At 40.4% G+C, this 13,512-nt stretch overlaps 1 protein-coding gene across 13 annotated transcripts in view; it reads right to left on the bottom strand.

The window, feature by feature from the left end:
- The window catches only part of PLCE1 (phospholipase C epsilon 1), a 624,299-nt gene that overhangs the window by 200,316 nt on the left and 410,471 nt on the right, over positions 1-13,512 (bottom strand). For all 13 annotated transcript variants that reach the window (XM_063961638.1, XM_063961640.1, XM_063961641.1 and 10 more), the window contains one exon: positions 8,056-8,372. In XM_063961638.1, the coding sequence (XP_063817708.1) occupies positions 8,056-8,372 (317 nt within the window). The remainder of the gene's footprint in view (positions 1-8,055; positions 8,373-13,512) is intronic.

Genomic DNA, 13,512 nt, shown 5'->3' with positions numbered 1-13,512 from the left:
TATGACCCAGGTTGTATTACAGGGTCAGGCGACCCGGGAATTTGGACTTGGCGCTTTCACACCGCACACTGACCCGTGTCGACCCAGCAATATGCCGGATCGATACCGAGTTATTTGTGCAATGTGAAAGGGGTAGAAGAATGTGAATGTTAATAACTGTTGTGCAGCAAATGTAATGAAAACCATTTTGCAGCATTTGAGAGAATTAACACATGAATAGTTTCTATTAACACAGAAGGCTCCATATCCACTGGTGTCAACAATAATTGTGCACTTACTAGTCTATTTTAGCACATGTAAAAGCAAGTGAATAGGTCAGGAGCAGCAGCCTGGATAATGCACTCACTTTCACTGCAAGTGAAGAAAAGTCAATGGAGAGTCAGTCTACCATTGCTCTCCCTCCAAACCACAAGTGCTGGTTGCCACCACATTCTCTAATGGCACTGGGGAACCAATAAAAAACACAGGCTAAACTGTGTGGCAGCAATGGCAAATATTTGTAAGGACTCATGCTTTGGAGGCAATTCTACATACCATACTAAGCGGTCTATTCATGAAGCAAAAAAAACATAGAAACATAGAATTTGTCGGCAGATAAGAACCACTTGGCCCATCTAGTCTGCCCCTTTTTTTTTTTTTTTTATATATTATTTTTATCTCTAACCTTATTTGGTCCTTATTTCTTTGTAAGGATATCCTTATGTCTATCCCGTGCATGTTTAAATTGCTCTACTGTCTTAGCCTCTACCACCTCTGATGGGAGGCTATTCCACTTGTCCACTACCCTTTCTGTGAAATTATTTTTCCGCAAATTTCCCCTGAACCTCCCCCCCTCCAGTCTCGTGTCTTATTGCTTCTCTTCATTTGGAGAATGTTTCCCTCCTGGACTTTGTTAAAACCCTTGATATATTTGAAAGTTTCTATCATGTCCCCCCTTTCCCTTCTCTGCTCCAAACTCTACATATTGAGATTTCTTAGTCTTTCTGGGTATGTTTTGTGATGTAGGCCATGCACCATTTTAGTTGCCCTCCTTTGTACAGTTTCTAATGTATTAATATCCTTTTGAAGATATGGCCTCCAGAACTGAATACAGTATTCTAGATGAGGCCGTACCAATGACCTACACAGTGGCATTTTTACTTCTTTCTTTCTGCTGCTGATTCCTCTCCCAATGCAGCCAAGCATCTGATTAGCCTTCCTCATTGCCTTGTTACATTGCTTACCTGCCTTTAAGTCATCTGAAATAGTGACTCCTAGATCCTGTCCTCCTCAGTAGTTTCCAGTATAGTGCCATTAATACTGTATTTAGCTTTAGGATTTTTGAGACCCAAGTGCATGATTTTGCATTTTTTGGCATTAAACTGTAATTGCCAGACTCTTGACCATTCCTCTAGTCTACCTAGATCCTCAATCATTTGTTTTACCCCACCTGGTGTGTCTACCCTGTTGCATACCTTTGTGTCATCTGCAAAAAGGCATACTTTCCCTTTAATGCCATTTGCAATGTCACCAATAAAGATATTAAAAAGCACTGGTCCAAGTACAGATCCCTGGGGTACTCCACTGGTAACATTTCCCTCCTGTGAATGCACTCCATTTACCACAACTCTCTGTTTTCTATCCTTCAACCAAGATCTTATCCATTCAATAATCCTAATATCCAATCCCAAACTTTCAAGTTTATTTAGCAGTCTGCGATGTGGAACTGTGTCAAAAGCCTTACTAAAGTCTAGATAAGCTATATCCATGGCTCCACCTTTATCCATCACTTTAGTCACACAATCAAAAAAGTCAATAAGATTTGTTTGACATGATCTCCCCCCAGTGAATCCATGCTGTTTGGGATCCAGTAAATTGCCGGATTTGAGATAATCTACAACTCTTTCTTTTAAGAGTGTTTCCATCAATTTCCCTACTACTGATGTAAGACTCACTGGTCTGTAGTTGTTTGCCTCTTCCTTGCTTCCACTTTTGTGCAGTGGGACTACGTTTGCTCTTTTCCAGTCCCCTGGAATTACTCCTGTAGCTAATGACTGGTTGAATAATTCTGTCAATGGTGCTACCAGCACCTCTTTAAGTTCTTTTAGTATCCTTGGATGTATCCCATCTGGCCCCATAGATTTGTCCACTTTCAGCTTTGAGAGTTCTGTTAGGACCTTCTCCTCTGTAAATGTACTTGTTTCATTTTCTTGAATATCCCTGCAACTTAACTGTGGCCCCTTCCCCTCTCTTTCAGTAGTAAATACTGAGCAAAAATAATCATTAAGATGATCTGCTATTAAATTGTCTCCTTCAACAAGACTCCCAGTGTCCGTCTTTAGTTTTATAATTCCGCCTTTTGTTTTTCTCCTTTCGCTTATATACCTAAAAAAAGTTTTGCCTCCTTTACCCACTGACTGGGCCATTTTCTCCTCAGCTTGTGCCTTTGCACATCTGATTACCTCCTTTGTCTCCTTCTGTCTAACAAGATATATCTTTTTGTCTTCATTATTTTGTGTCTGCTTATATTTCCTAAAAGCTATCTTTTTTGCTCTCACAATATTTGCTACTTCTTTTCCAAACCACACTGGCTTCCTTTTCCTTGTGTTTTTCCTAACAGTTTTGATACAAAGGTCTGTTGCCTTCAATATTGCACATTTTAATGTTTCCCACCTCTCCTGCACTGTTTCCAAGTTCCTCCACTCTGCCAAAGAATCGCTTACACATTTTCCCATCCCTACAAAATCAGCCTTCCTAAAATCCAACACCTTTGTTTTTGTATGGGACGAGTCAGTCTCTGTCTTAATGCTGAACCATACTGCTTGATCATCACTGGATCCCAGGTTTTCACCCACTTTTACGTCCGATAATCTGTCTCCATTTGTAAGTATTAAGTCTAATATTGCGTCTTTCCGAGTGGGCTCCCTCACCAATTGGTGGAGGGATGCTCCCTGAAGGGAATTTAAAATGTTCCTACTTCTAGTGGAACTAGCAACAGACACCTCCCAGTTTACATCAGGAAGATTAAAGTCTCCCATGATTATTACCTCTCCTTTTAATGCCATTTTAGTTATGTCCTGCAATAGGTTCTTGTCAAGTTCCTCTTCCTGACCTGGTGGCCTGTATATCACGCCAATACGAATAATCAACTTTTCCCCTGTTTCTATGGTCACCCAAAGGGCCTCAGTTTTTTCTTCAATACTTTGTATTAATGTAGTATTTATGGCATTTTTTACATACATTGCTACCCCTCCTCCGATTTTTCCAATTCTGTCCTTCCTAAATAAAGTATATCCCGGTATAGCTATGTCCCAGTCATGATTTTCATTGTACCATGACTCTGTAATTGCCACAATGTCTAGATCATCCCTTGTCATTATTGCAGTTAGTTCTGGGATTTTATTTCCTAAGCTCCTAGCATTTGCACACATAGCTTTTAGAGTTTTGTTTGTGCTTTTTCTGTTCCTAGCTATGTTCTTCTCTCTGCCTATTATTATTTGGTTTTGATCTGAATTATCTTCTGTTGCTGTGGATATGCTTCCTATTCCCTTTGCCGTGAAAAGAGTTGAGAAAAGGACCAATGGAGAAGTTGCCTATGGCAACCAAACAGCTTTGAAGGAAGCCTTTATCAAGTACATTCTATAAAATGGGTGATGCTGATTGGTTGCCATTGGCAACTTCTCCACTCTTTTCACTGCTTCATGAATAAACCCCAAAATATATTCAGGCAGCAATTGTGTTTTGGAAACCATGGAGCCCTGTAGACTGCTTACCCTTTGCCTGCTACAACTACAAGTTCAATCACAAGGCACCACCACCACAGCCAAAGCAGTGGAAGCAAAAACACAACATAAAAGAGAAATTTCCCACACTGCAGATATTTTACTGAACTTATATATTTATTACAGGGCACCAAATCACTTCTTATATAGCCAGGAGGAAGATAATCTGTCTAAACCCTTGTGGAAGATACACAAAGGAAAGCATGAAGCAGCCTTTATAATTTCTAGGTGTAGGAATTGCAGAGTGTGTTTGTTTCATGGTATAATGAACACAGAGCTAGAACTGCTAATCAGGAAAAAGTTCAGAGTGGTTGGGTATGATTTTCCGGCGGTCAGAATTCCGCACGCGGCATGCCCGATGATAAAAAACCTGACAGGGTAAGTAAGTATACTTACCCCCCCACCCCACCCCAGCTCCCTAATCCTGCCTTTCTGTAGCCTAAACCTAACCCTCCCCCACCCCCTCCCCGAAGCCTAAGCCCAATCTGGGGGGGGGCCTAAACCTAACCCCCCTTCTCCCTACAGCCTTTACCTAAACCTCCCCGGGGTGCAGCCTAACCCTAACCCCCATCTTACTGGCTTACCTCTCCGATGTGGTAGTGGTGGCTGGTTGTTCGGGATCCTGGCTGTCGGGATTCCAGTGCTGGGCTGAAGCCCCTATGCAGGATGCGGGTTTCAGCATTGTGATTAGTGTCAGGATTCCAGCGTCGGTATTCTGACTCCCAGGATCTCAACCGCCGGGATCCTGATCAGATCCCCTTCAGGGGTTAGGAACATGCAGGAAGGGGTATTAGTATTGTTGAGCCCCCTACACCAATCATAAGTAAGCTCTCTTTTAGCTAAGACAGCTACATGAATATCAAGCTGAGGAAGGAGAATGGGGCAATAATGTTAGAGAAAAGCATATCCCTGCTCTGGAGTAATGGCATATATTTACTATGTGTGATTTAGGCCTACTCTCCCCAGTCTCCCGGCAGAGTACTGTAGGTCACATTACTGGATTCCACTTTTTTGAAGTTTGTGGGTCCTTGATGATGTAATTCAATGGAGGGCAGGTTGGGAAATAAAAGTGCCATATCTGCTTTACACAATAACAGGATAAAGAGGTCAGGGACAAAAGAGGCCTGGAAGAAATCCACAGAGAGCCCCGGAATGAGTAGAAGATATACAGTAACCCCTGCCAGTAATATGAATGGAGAATAGTGCAGTCATCATCTTTTAGCCAAAGTGGCTCGCGCAAATAGCTTGCATTCAGCAACTGTATATAGCAAATGTAAATACTATAACAAAATATTTCTTCTGTTAGGGTATAGGAATTTTCATCTAAATACCAGGAAAGAGGATTTAACCCTGAACATATGACTGCAGACATGACTGTTTTTTGATAAAAATGACTCCTTCTACAGTAAGGAGGGAATGGGCCTAGCCAAAATCTTTTCATATTTTTTAACTTCTCATTTCCAACATAATCTACAGTACAGATTGACCTTTCTATAGGCATCACGTGATCAGTGACAGTAAAGGCCTATTTGATTACACAGTATTACTATAATTATTGTTATTACATTTTATTTATAAGGCGCCACAAGTGTTTTGCAGCACCGTACAAAAGACAGTACGGGGAGACAAAACTTAACATTACAGTAAATAAATAACAAAACTAGAGTACAGGTAACAAAGAGCACCACAATTCTCAAAACATAACACAGCTAAGATGTAAGTAGTGAGGGAGTGATCATTGTATTACAAGGGGCTGGTGGCCATAGATGGAGATGAGCCTTTACCAGCAGGAGAAAAAGCAGGTAAAGATAGTCGCTGAGCAGGAGAGAGCTGCGAGTGAAATGTGTCGAGACGAGGGCTTTGACAACAAGAGGAAAGAGGGTCCAGCTCTGAAGAGCTAACAATCTAGTGGGAAGGGGCGACAGACAGATGACATGAGGTGCAAGCAAGCGGTAGGTAGCCTAATGGCAGTATGTAAGCAAAGCAGAGATGTTCAAGGCATGAGGCAGGGGGATGGAGGAGCAGCCTCAGGACTAGGCTATGCATTGGAAGGGTACGCTTTGATGAATAGGTGGGTTTTCACCCGTTTGAAGCTTTGCAAGGTTGGACAGTAGCCACATATATTGTCCCTCACAGTAGGTGTACTGGATGTCACAATATCAAATAAATTTGTTGACATTAACCACTCACACTGATACGCTTTGAAACTAAAATAGATATGGCAGCACACCACCAACTAGGTCAAATGTTGTCAAACATTTCAAGTTAAGAGACTCTCTGTATACTGGGCCTAATTCAGCATAGATCGCAATAGAGATTTTTTGCAATTCGGCCAATTATCAAAAGACCAAGCCGCATTGCGATCGCTGTGAATTTGTAATATTAAAGTGAAGCAATCGCACAGTGACTGACAGGAAGTGAGCATTTAGCTGTGATAACATGGCGTTTTTTGGGAGGGGTGGCAAAAACACAGGTGTGTCATGGCAGTTTGGTGAGCGGGTCTCTGATGTCATCTACGATCACTTCATGCAACAGATGCTCTGGCTTGGCGCAGACTGAATTTACCCTATCGATTTTGCGTATGGATTGTATATGTATTGCAAACTCTGCAGTGGATGTCTTTTTCCATTTCTGGACGGCAACTACCTGTACGATTCTTTGCAATTGAGTTTGCAAAAAATTGCACTTTTAGTAGCAATAGCAATCCATGCTGAATTAGGCCCACTGTATGCAAAACCTTAGAAAATGTAACACTGTAATTTACAAAAACAAAATCAGTTCTTACAGCTACAACTGTACATGAATTTTACAAGAATCATACATTTTCTGGTTAATGTACAGTAAATCATATGGTCAAGGGCAATTTTATACAGAACTTACACGTTCATAGTTACATTATTAAAGCAATAATTACATGAAACTTAGCGTGCTTTTTTCACATAAATCACTGTGGCAGTACTTGGTAACTACCGCTTTTTTCCCTTTATTTCATCAGATTGCAATCGATAATAGTTAATGCTGTAGATTTTTCAGAGTCATGTTACTTCCAGGGCTATCACAGTCATGTTTCACAGTGAGCAGTGAAGCTTTGGAATGCCCTCTGAGTGTTTCAATCTAAAATCCTCATCCTCCTCACTGATCACATAACATGTTGAGAATCTGTAGCTGCGTGGAAGACTTAAGGGAGTCTTTTTATCAATTAATATTGGCATATAATTCCCTGAAAACATCTGTATTCGGGGGTACCCACAAATATTACAGTATCCTCTGAACGTACATGCAGGGGAAAAACAGATCTCGGATATATCTGCTATATCAGCCCCCTTAGGTTTCTATGGGAGTTGATTTTTTGACAAATTAACCAAGCTTAGCCCCCGGCTAAAGCTAAAGGCATATAATGATGGCGTTAGCCATTGTAGCCTTAGCCCCAGCTAAAGCTAAAGGCATATAATGATGGCGTTAGCCATTGTAGCCTTAGGCTACAGTTCATAAAAAGTATCGGGAGAGGCACCTGGAAACTGAAAGTTCAGTGAATGCTAATCTCATCACTTTTAAACATCACAAGGATGGGCTCCTACCGGAAGACCCGTCCCTGGATGTGAACATGCCGTTGTACTTAATATTTTATTGCCACGAATAGCAATCAGGTCAAAAACCTGATTACTAATAAATGGTCCCCAAGGTCTCTGGCAGCCATGCTAACATACCTTGCCTTCTATCAACAAAAACCTATATGGGTACGCAGTTTTAAAAGGAGCTTTACAGTTCTAATCAGTGTCAAGTATGTCAGCAGAATCTGACTAGGCAAGATGAAGAACCCATACAGTTTCAACCAAACAGGTTTGGAAACTCTAGGCTGCTATGGAGACCACATCACATGAATGCACTAGGAGTATAGAAAAAGCTCGACATACTGTAGGTTCTCTTAGTTTGGATATTTTTGGCTTTCAATTTGAATTGGATTTAATACCAGTGGGTAGTGGCATATTAACTGTATTTACACATCCAAATTAGAATAAAAATGGCAGAATTCTTGCTTGGGATTAGACAAATAGCATTTGTACTAAACATTTGCACAAAATAAGAGTATCCTTTTGTTCAAGCAATCCGTAAAATAAACCACAACAGTTCCTTAAATAATCTTTTGATATAATGGTCCATTAAAAACTTGAAACTGCCAGTATGAAAAATCAGCACCCTAAGCTAAGATGTTTCAGGGTGAAGAAAAACGGAGCCAAAGACACTACAAAATAATTTATTCAATAAACTGAATAAGCACAAATGAAAGGCTTACCTCATTAAACCGTGCCACAAGACCTTCCACAGTGTTGTGTTCCCCATTCTTTAGTTTCAACAGAGATGCAGACAGTGATGTTTTTATATCTGGAAAGTTAGTCTCACATTTAATACTTCCAAGATCTTTTGTCAAGAAACAGAGGTAATCAATGGGCAACACTTTCCGATAAATCTCCTGTTCTTGGTCAGTAAGAATGCTTGCAATCTCTTCTGGAAACTGAATGAGATGCTGCAGATCCACCAACTCTTTGCTTAGTCCAGCTGCGCTAGCCGTCTGGGAATTTGATGTTGCCATTGTTGAACACGGCTGGCGTTCTAAAATAAAACCAAATCAAAACTTTAGTATTAAAAGAAAAAAAAAAGATGCACTGTACAGATGTGTCCTCATACACTATTGCTGCAGTCGCACACTGTCCCATGGCGACTCGGCCTGCACCGGGCGCCTTTTTAGCGTGTACACAGATAGAATGAATCTGTATATAAAGTGCTACCATGCAGCGGCCTCGGCTGTTTTTCATACCAATTTCTATTGTAGTTTGTATACAGACTCTGGCTCAGTCGCACACTGATGTACAAGTGTGGCAAATCAAATTAATCAGCAGAGTCTTGTGAAGCGGTTTTGTCAAATTGCATTGCAATTAAGATGCACATTTGAGGGAACAGCATTATACAACTAAAATCATAATTATTATTACTCTCATCGTCCGTTATATTGCACATAAATTATGCCACTTTTCACAGTACTGTACATATGTCCCATCTATAATATCAATTAGAAACAGAAAAAATAAATCATTATGAATAAGCAATAAAACAATTAAGATATTTAACTATGTAAGACGATCCATGGTGGTGTGCCAAAGGCTATTTGAAGACAGACACCAACTTAATCCTGTTCACTGGACTAAGGTTAGACAATAAGCAAATATAACGGCAAACATATGAATTAGTATGACCAATGGAAAAGCTGGTATATCAGTGAGAGTGCTGTGGACACTTATTTACACATGTATCTTTTAATTGGTTCCTTTGAAAATGAAAGTGTGTGTGTGTGTGTGTGTGTGTGTGTGTGTGTGTGTGTGTGTGTGTGTGTGTGTGTGTGTGTGTGTGTAAGGTGGAAGAAGATAGGGAATATAGATTGTAAGCTCCACTGGGGTAAGGCTAATGTGAGTGATTAAAATGATCAGTAAAGCGCTGTGTAATATGTAGGTGCTATATAAATAACGGTTAATAAATACATTACTTACTATTTAATAACAGCTATTTATATAATTTAGTGTGTATATACTGTATATTCCACAGCTTACAAGCTATAGTTAAACCTACCAGTATGCTTCTGGATTGTGGGAGGAGACAAGAGTACTTGGAGGAAACCACGTAAACTCAAGGAGAACAAACTCCCAACAGTTAAACTTGCCATACACTAGAACAATTTTAGGTCCGAATGCACAATTTGGACGCCTTGTACGAAGTATTGTGTGAAAATCGTACATTATTTGGGAACGTTTACGATCCAGTCCCGCGGATCGAATGTTGTATATTCTGATTATACGTGCAGCCCATATGATCAAGCGATCTGGTTAGCGGTGACTTACAGGTCGTATGACAGATCATTAGGTACTTTGTCTGACCTAATGATATCATACTCCAGGAGCTGCAGGGGAAATCGTGAGACGATACTTGACGTCCTAATGTATAACCAGCATTAGTGCCATGGAAGAAAATGAACCCATTACACTAACTGTGCTGCCCAAAACAAATAAGCACTGAGAACTTCAAGGGTTATGGGCACATGAAAAAAAAAATCTTGCTCATTAACAAGAATAAAAGATGTTAATTAAACAAAACAGGAGATCTTTCAAATAATACACTGAAATCCATATAAGCTAAAGCTTACCAGCAAAGCAGCTTTTGTGTCGCTATGGTATGAAATCAACAAATCCCATAACAACCCAACCAATAGGCTTAAATCCATTTCCTGTAACCTCTGAATTAAAACAAAATGAACATAAAAATGTGAATCATTAGACCTAGTTATTTTCGCTGATAAAACAGATATACTGTACATTATAATTTACTTGTTATTATATTAATATCTATTATGTTTATATAGCTCAATTTTTATATCCAAATATATTACTGTAAATTCACAATCTATATACTGTATATAAAAATGGATGTATGTGTGTATGTACGTATGTTCCAGCATAACTCTGGAATGGCTGGAGCAATTTACATCAAACTTGGTACACATAATGTATGACTTACAATCTGGAAAAATATACTGTGAGGTTAAGACACCCCTAGGGGTGGGAAGGGGGTGACATGTAAAAATACATAGTCTTCGGGGTCGCTGAGATGAATAATGACACTCCCGATGCCGTTTCAGTCCAAGTTCAGCCCCCATCAGCATGGGGTGTGAGAAGGGGTGAAACATAAAATTTCCAAAATGCCATGAAAACAGTCTTATTGTGTTAAGATTTCTATGCGAGCAAAAAGGTAGTATACAATAAAACAGAACAAGTAATATAATTTCCAATAATAAAAAAAAAAAAAATTGGGGGAAAAAAAAGAGGGGAACATGGAGACGATTGGTGCTACGGGAAGGGGGGAGGGGGGCTGCGGTCATTCACATATTTTCTGTACTTTTGAAAAATGTTTGTGTTTTAGCACATAGACCATGGGTAAGCATAGACTCTACTGTGAGTAAGTGCTCTCTAAATGTATGCCGATTCTGAGAACATTTTTTTTTTCAAAAGTGTTTTTATTGCAAATTGTATAATAAATTTTAACAATTGAACAATACAAAAAGGAATTGTTGAATAAATTTTCTGATATTTTCTTCCTCCAGGTATAACAAAATAGATATGTGTGTCTGTTTTTATGTTGTAATCAAACAAAAAAGAGAAAAACGACAAAAATAGTATTGAAATGCCATAAAACGTCAATATTATGATGTCGAATACATTCCGATTCTGAGAACAAATTAACCGTAATTGCTGTAAGCATCTCGTTGGAAAACAATTAAGCAATAAAGAAACGGTCTTTTAAGAAAACTTGTTTATACAGTTATACTAGAAACAATGAAATGCTAACAACCTATAAATTCAGTACAATTTCTATGTTAATGCCATTTTGGCACAACATTTTTGCAGGGCTCAAAATAATACAATGTGATTAAAGATGTTCTTGGGGGGGCAATTCAATTGTTTTTGGGCGCCCATCACTTATAGTGGATTTCTGCTGGCACCCTCCTGAGGTGCCATCAGTCTAAATTATGGCATTTAGGCCCCTTTATTGCAGCATGCCCAGTAATTTGCATGGGGAAAACAGCTAATTATGCAGCTAATCCTGGTGCATTTGGGCATGAGAATGCAGGCTGGGCACGCAAACAATTGAATAGCTCCCCATCACATTAGATGGGAGCAATGAGCATGAGAAACAAATTAAGTCTTAGTGCACATCCAACATTGTACCATCTGAATACCTTTCTATCTTAGGGCATGATTCTGAGTCGCACACACAATCCCGGTGTTCACATAGTTGAGCGATTATTTGCAACTTTGCAACTCATACGGCGCATGCGTTACACAGAGGTGCTACTGTGATTGATTCAAATGTTATCAGAAAGACGGCGGAAAAGAGATGTGTGTTCCTGGGTGGTGGCTGGTAGTACACACAAATATGGTCCATTCACTGGAAGTATTATGGGATTTTTGGCAGTACGGATGGTGTAATGGTTAGCATTACTGCCTCACAGCACTGAGGTCATGGGTTCGATTCCCACCATGGCCCTAACTGTGTGGAGTTTGTATATTCTCCCCGTACTTGCGTGGGTTTCCTCCGGGTACACCGGTTTCCTCCCACAATCCAAAAATATACAGGTAGGTTAATTGGCTCCCAACAAAATTAACCCTAGCGTGAATGTGTGTACATGTGATAGTGAGTATAGATTGTAAGCTCTACTGGGGCAGGGACCAATGTGAATGAGCAAATATTCTTTGTAAAGCGCTGCGGAATATGTGTGCGCTATATAAATAACTGGTAATAAATAAATAAATAATAAATAATGTCAATGGAAACGGCTGTGTTCCCAGACTTGGTCAGACATAGAAACTGCACCTGCCAGAAGGTGGTGCACAGCTGTAGAGGAAAGTTAGGGTCCAGGCCCCAGCAAAGTAAATACAGATTTATTGCATTTCCCATCAGAGGTAAGGAAAGACTATCAGCAGTCAAAACGGATCTGATTTTTAGGCAAGAAAGACAATTTTGCAAAATCTCCTCCAAAAACCCTTCCCATTTTCACAAGTTATTAGTGTAAATGTGAATAACAAATATGCCCCACTGTTTCCGCACTGCAGAGTTTTGGGGCACATTACAATAAACATGTTTGATGATGAGCATTCACCCTATCCTGATTATTTTCCCACCTCTCATTCTACTCTGAAAGCACTCAGATGTTTGATGATGCACTTGCTGAGCATACATGCTACTTGCCAATCAGAGTGGGACACAATGTGCCCACTGCGACTCATGTCATCATAGTTATGCCCTGTCTTGGCAGTTTGTATTAACTGTTGAGAGTGGCTGGAAACCAGTCCGATGGTAGTGGGCCGGATGTAATGGAGTGCAAGACGATCGGAGCTCTGAGATTCCGGACAAACTCGCTATATTTTTTAAATGCAGCAAACATTTACAAGGCAAAACCACATTGGTTTTGCCTTGTAAATGTTTGCTGTTTTGCAAAAACTTCCAAGTTCGACGGAATCTTGACGCTCTGACCACCTCACACTCCATTACAACCAACCCAGTATAGAAGAATAGAAGAGCTCCCAAATATTAAAGAAGATGTTGCAGAAGAGAAAAGACATGGTGGGAAGAAGAGAGAAGGCAGGAAAAGGTGGAAGAGAGAAGACGCCGGAAGGAGAGAAGACGACACCGAGAAGACTGTGTGGGGCAGGCTGAGGAGTTAGTGCTGCCCTACTCAGGAAAGGGCCTGTGCAGGGTGACTTTGAAAGTGTAGAAACAGCGCCTTGTGACTGTAGGCACAATTAGCAGCAGGTAAGGTCATAGTGGGGCACAATCTTTTCTACTAGGCCACCAGGGACTGTCTCCCACTTCAGGTATTGGGTCTGTGGTGCAAGAGGCACTAGGCCCAAGGTTTCTCAGGTGCTGAACCATATAACACACTCCTATATATGGGCCATGGTAGGCAGGCACTAAGCTTGAGACTACAAAAGGTCATTAGGTCAAAAACTAGAAACTGGCCCCTATAGTAAGACAGGAACTAGGACAGAGCCTACAAAAACGGAGCTAGGCCCTAAAGTGGGAATTGGTTCAGAGAAAGTAGGCACCAGGACTGAGGACAACATTAGTTCATTAGGCCCTACCCATAGAAGTTGGTGTAAAGGTGCTGTCCAGTACCACCCATGCTAAAATCATCTTCTTAGAAGGA

The sequence above is a fragment of the Pseudophryne corroboree genome, chromosome 3, assembly GCF_028390025.1.
Source record: "Pseudophryne corroboree isolate aPseCor3 chromosome 3, aPseCor3.hap2, whole genome shotgun sequence".
Taxonomy (NCBI): Eukaryota; Metazoa; Chordata; class Amphibia; order Anura; family Myobatrachidae; genus Pseudophryne; species Pseudophryne corroboree.
Note: the sequence above shows the minus strand (reverse complement) of the source record. Positions and strands in the feature narration are given on the sequence as shown.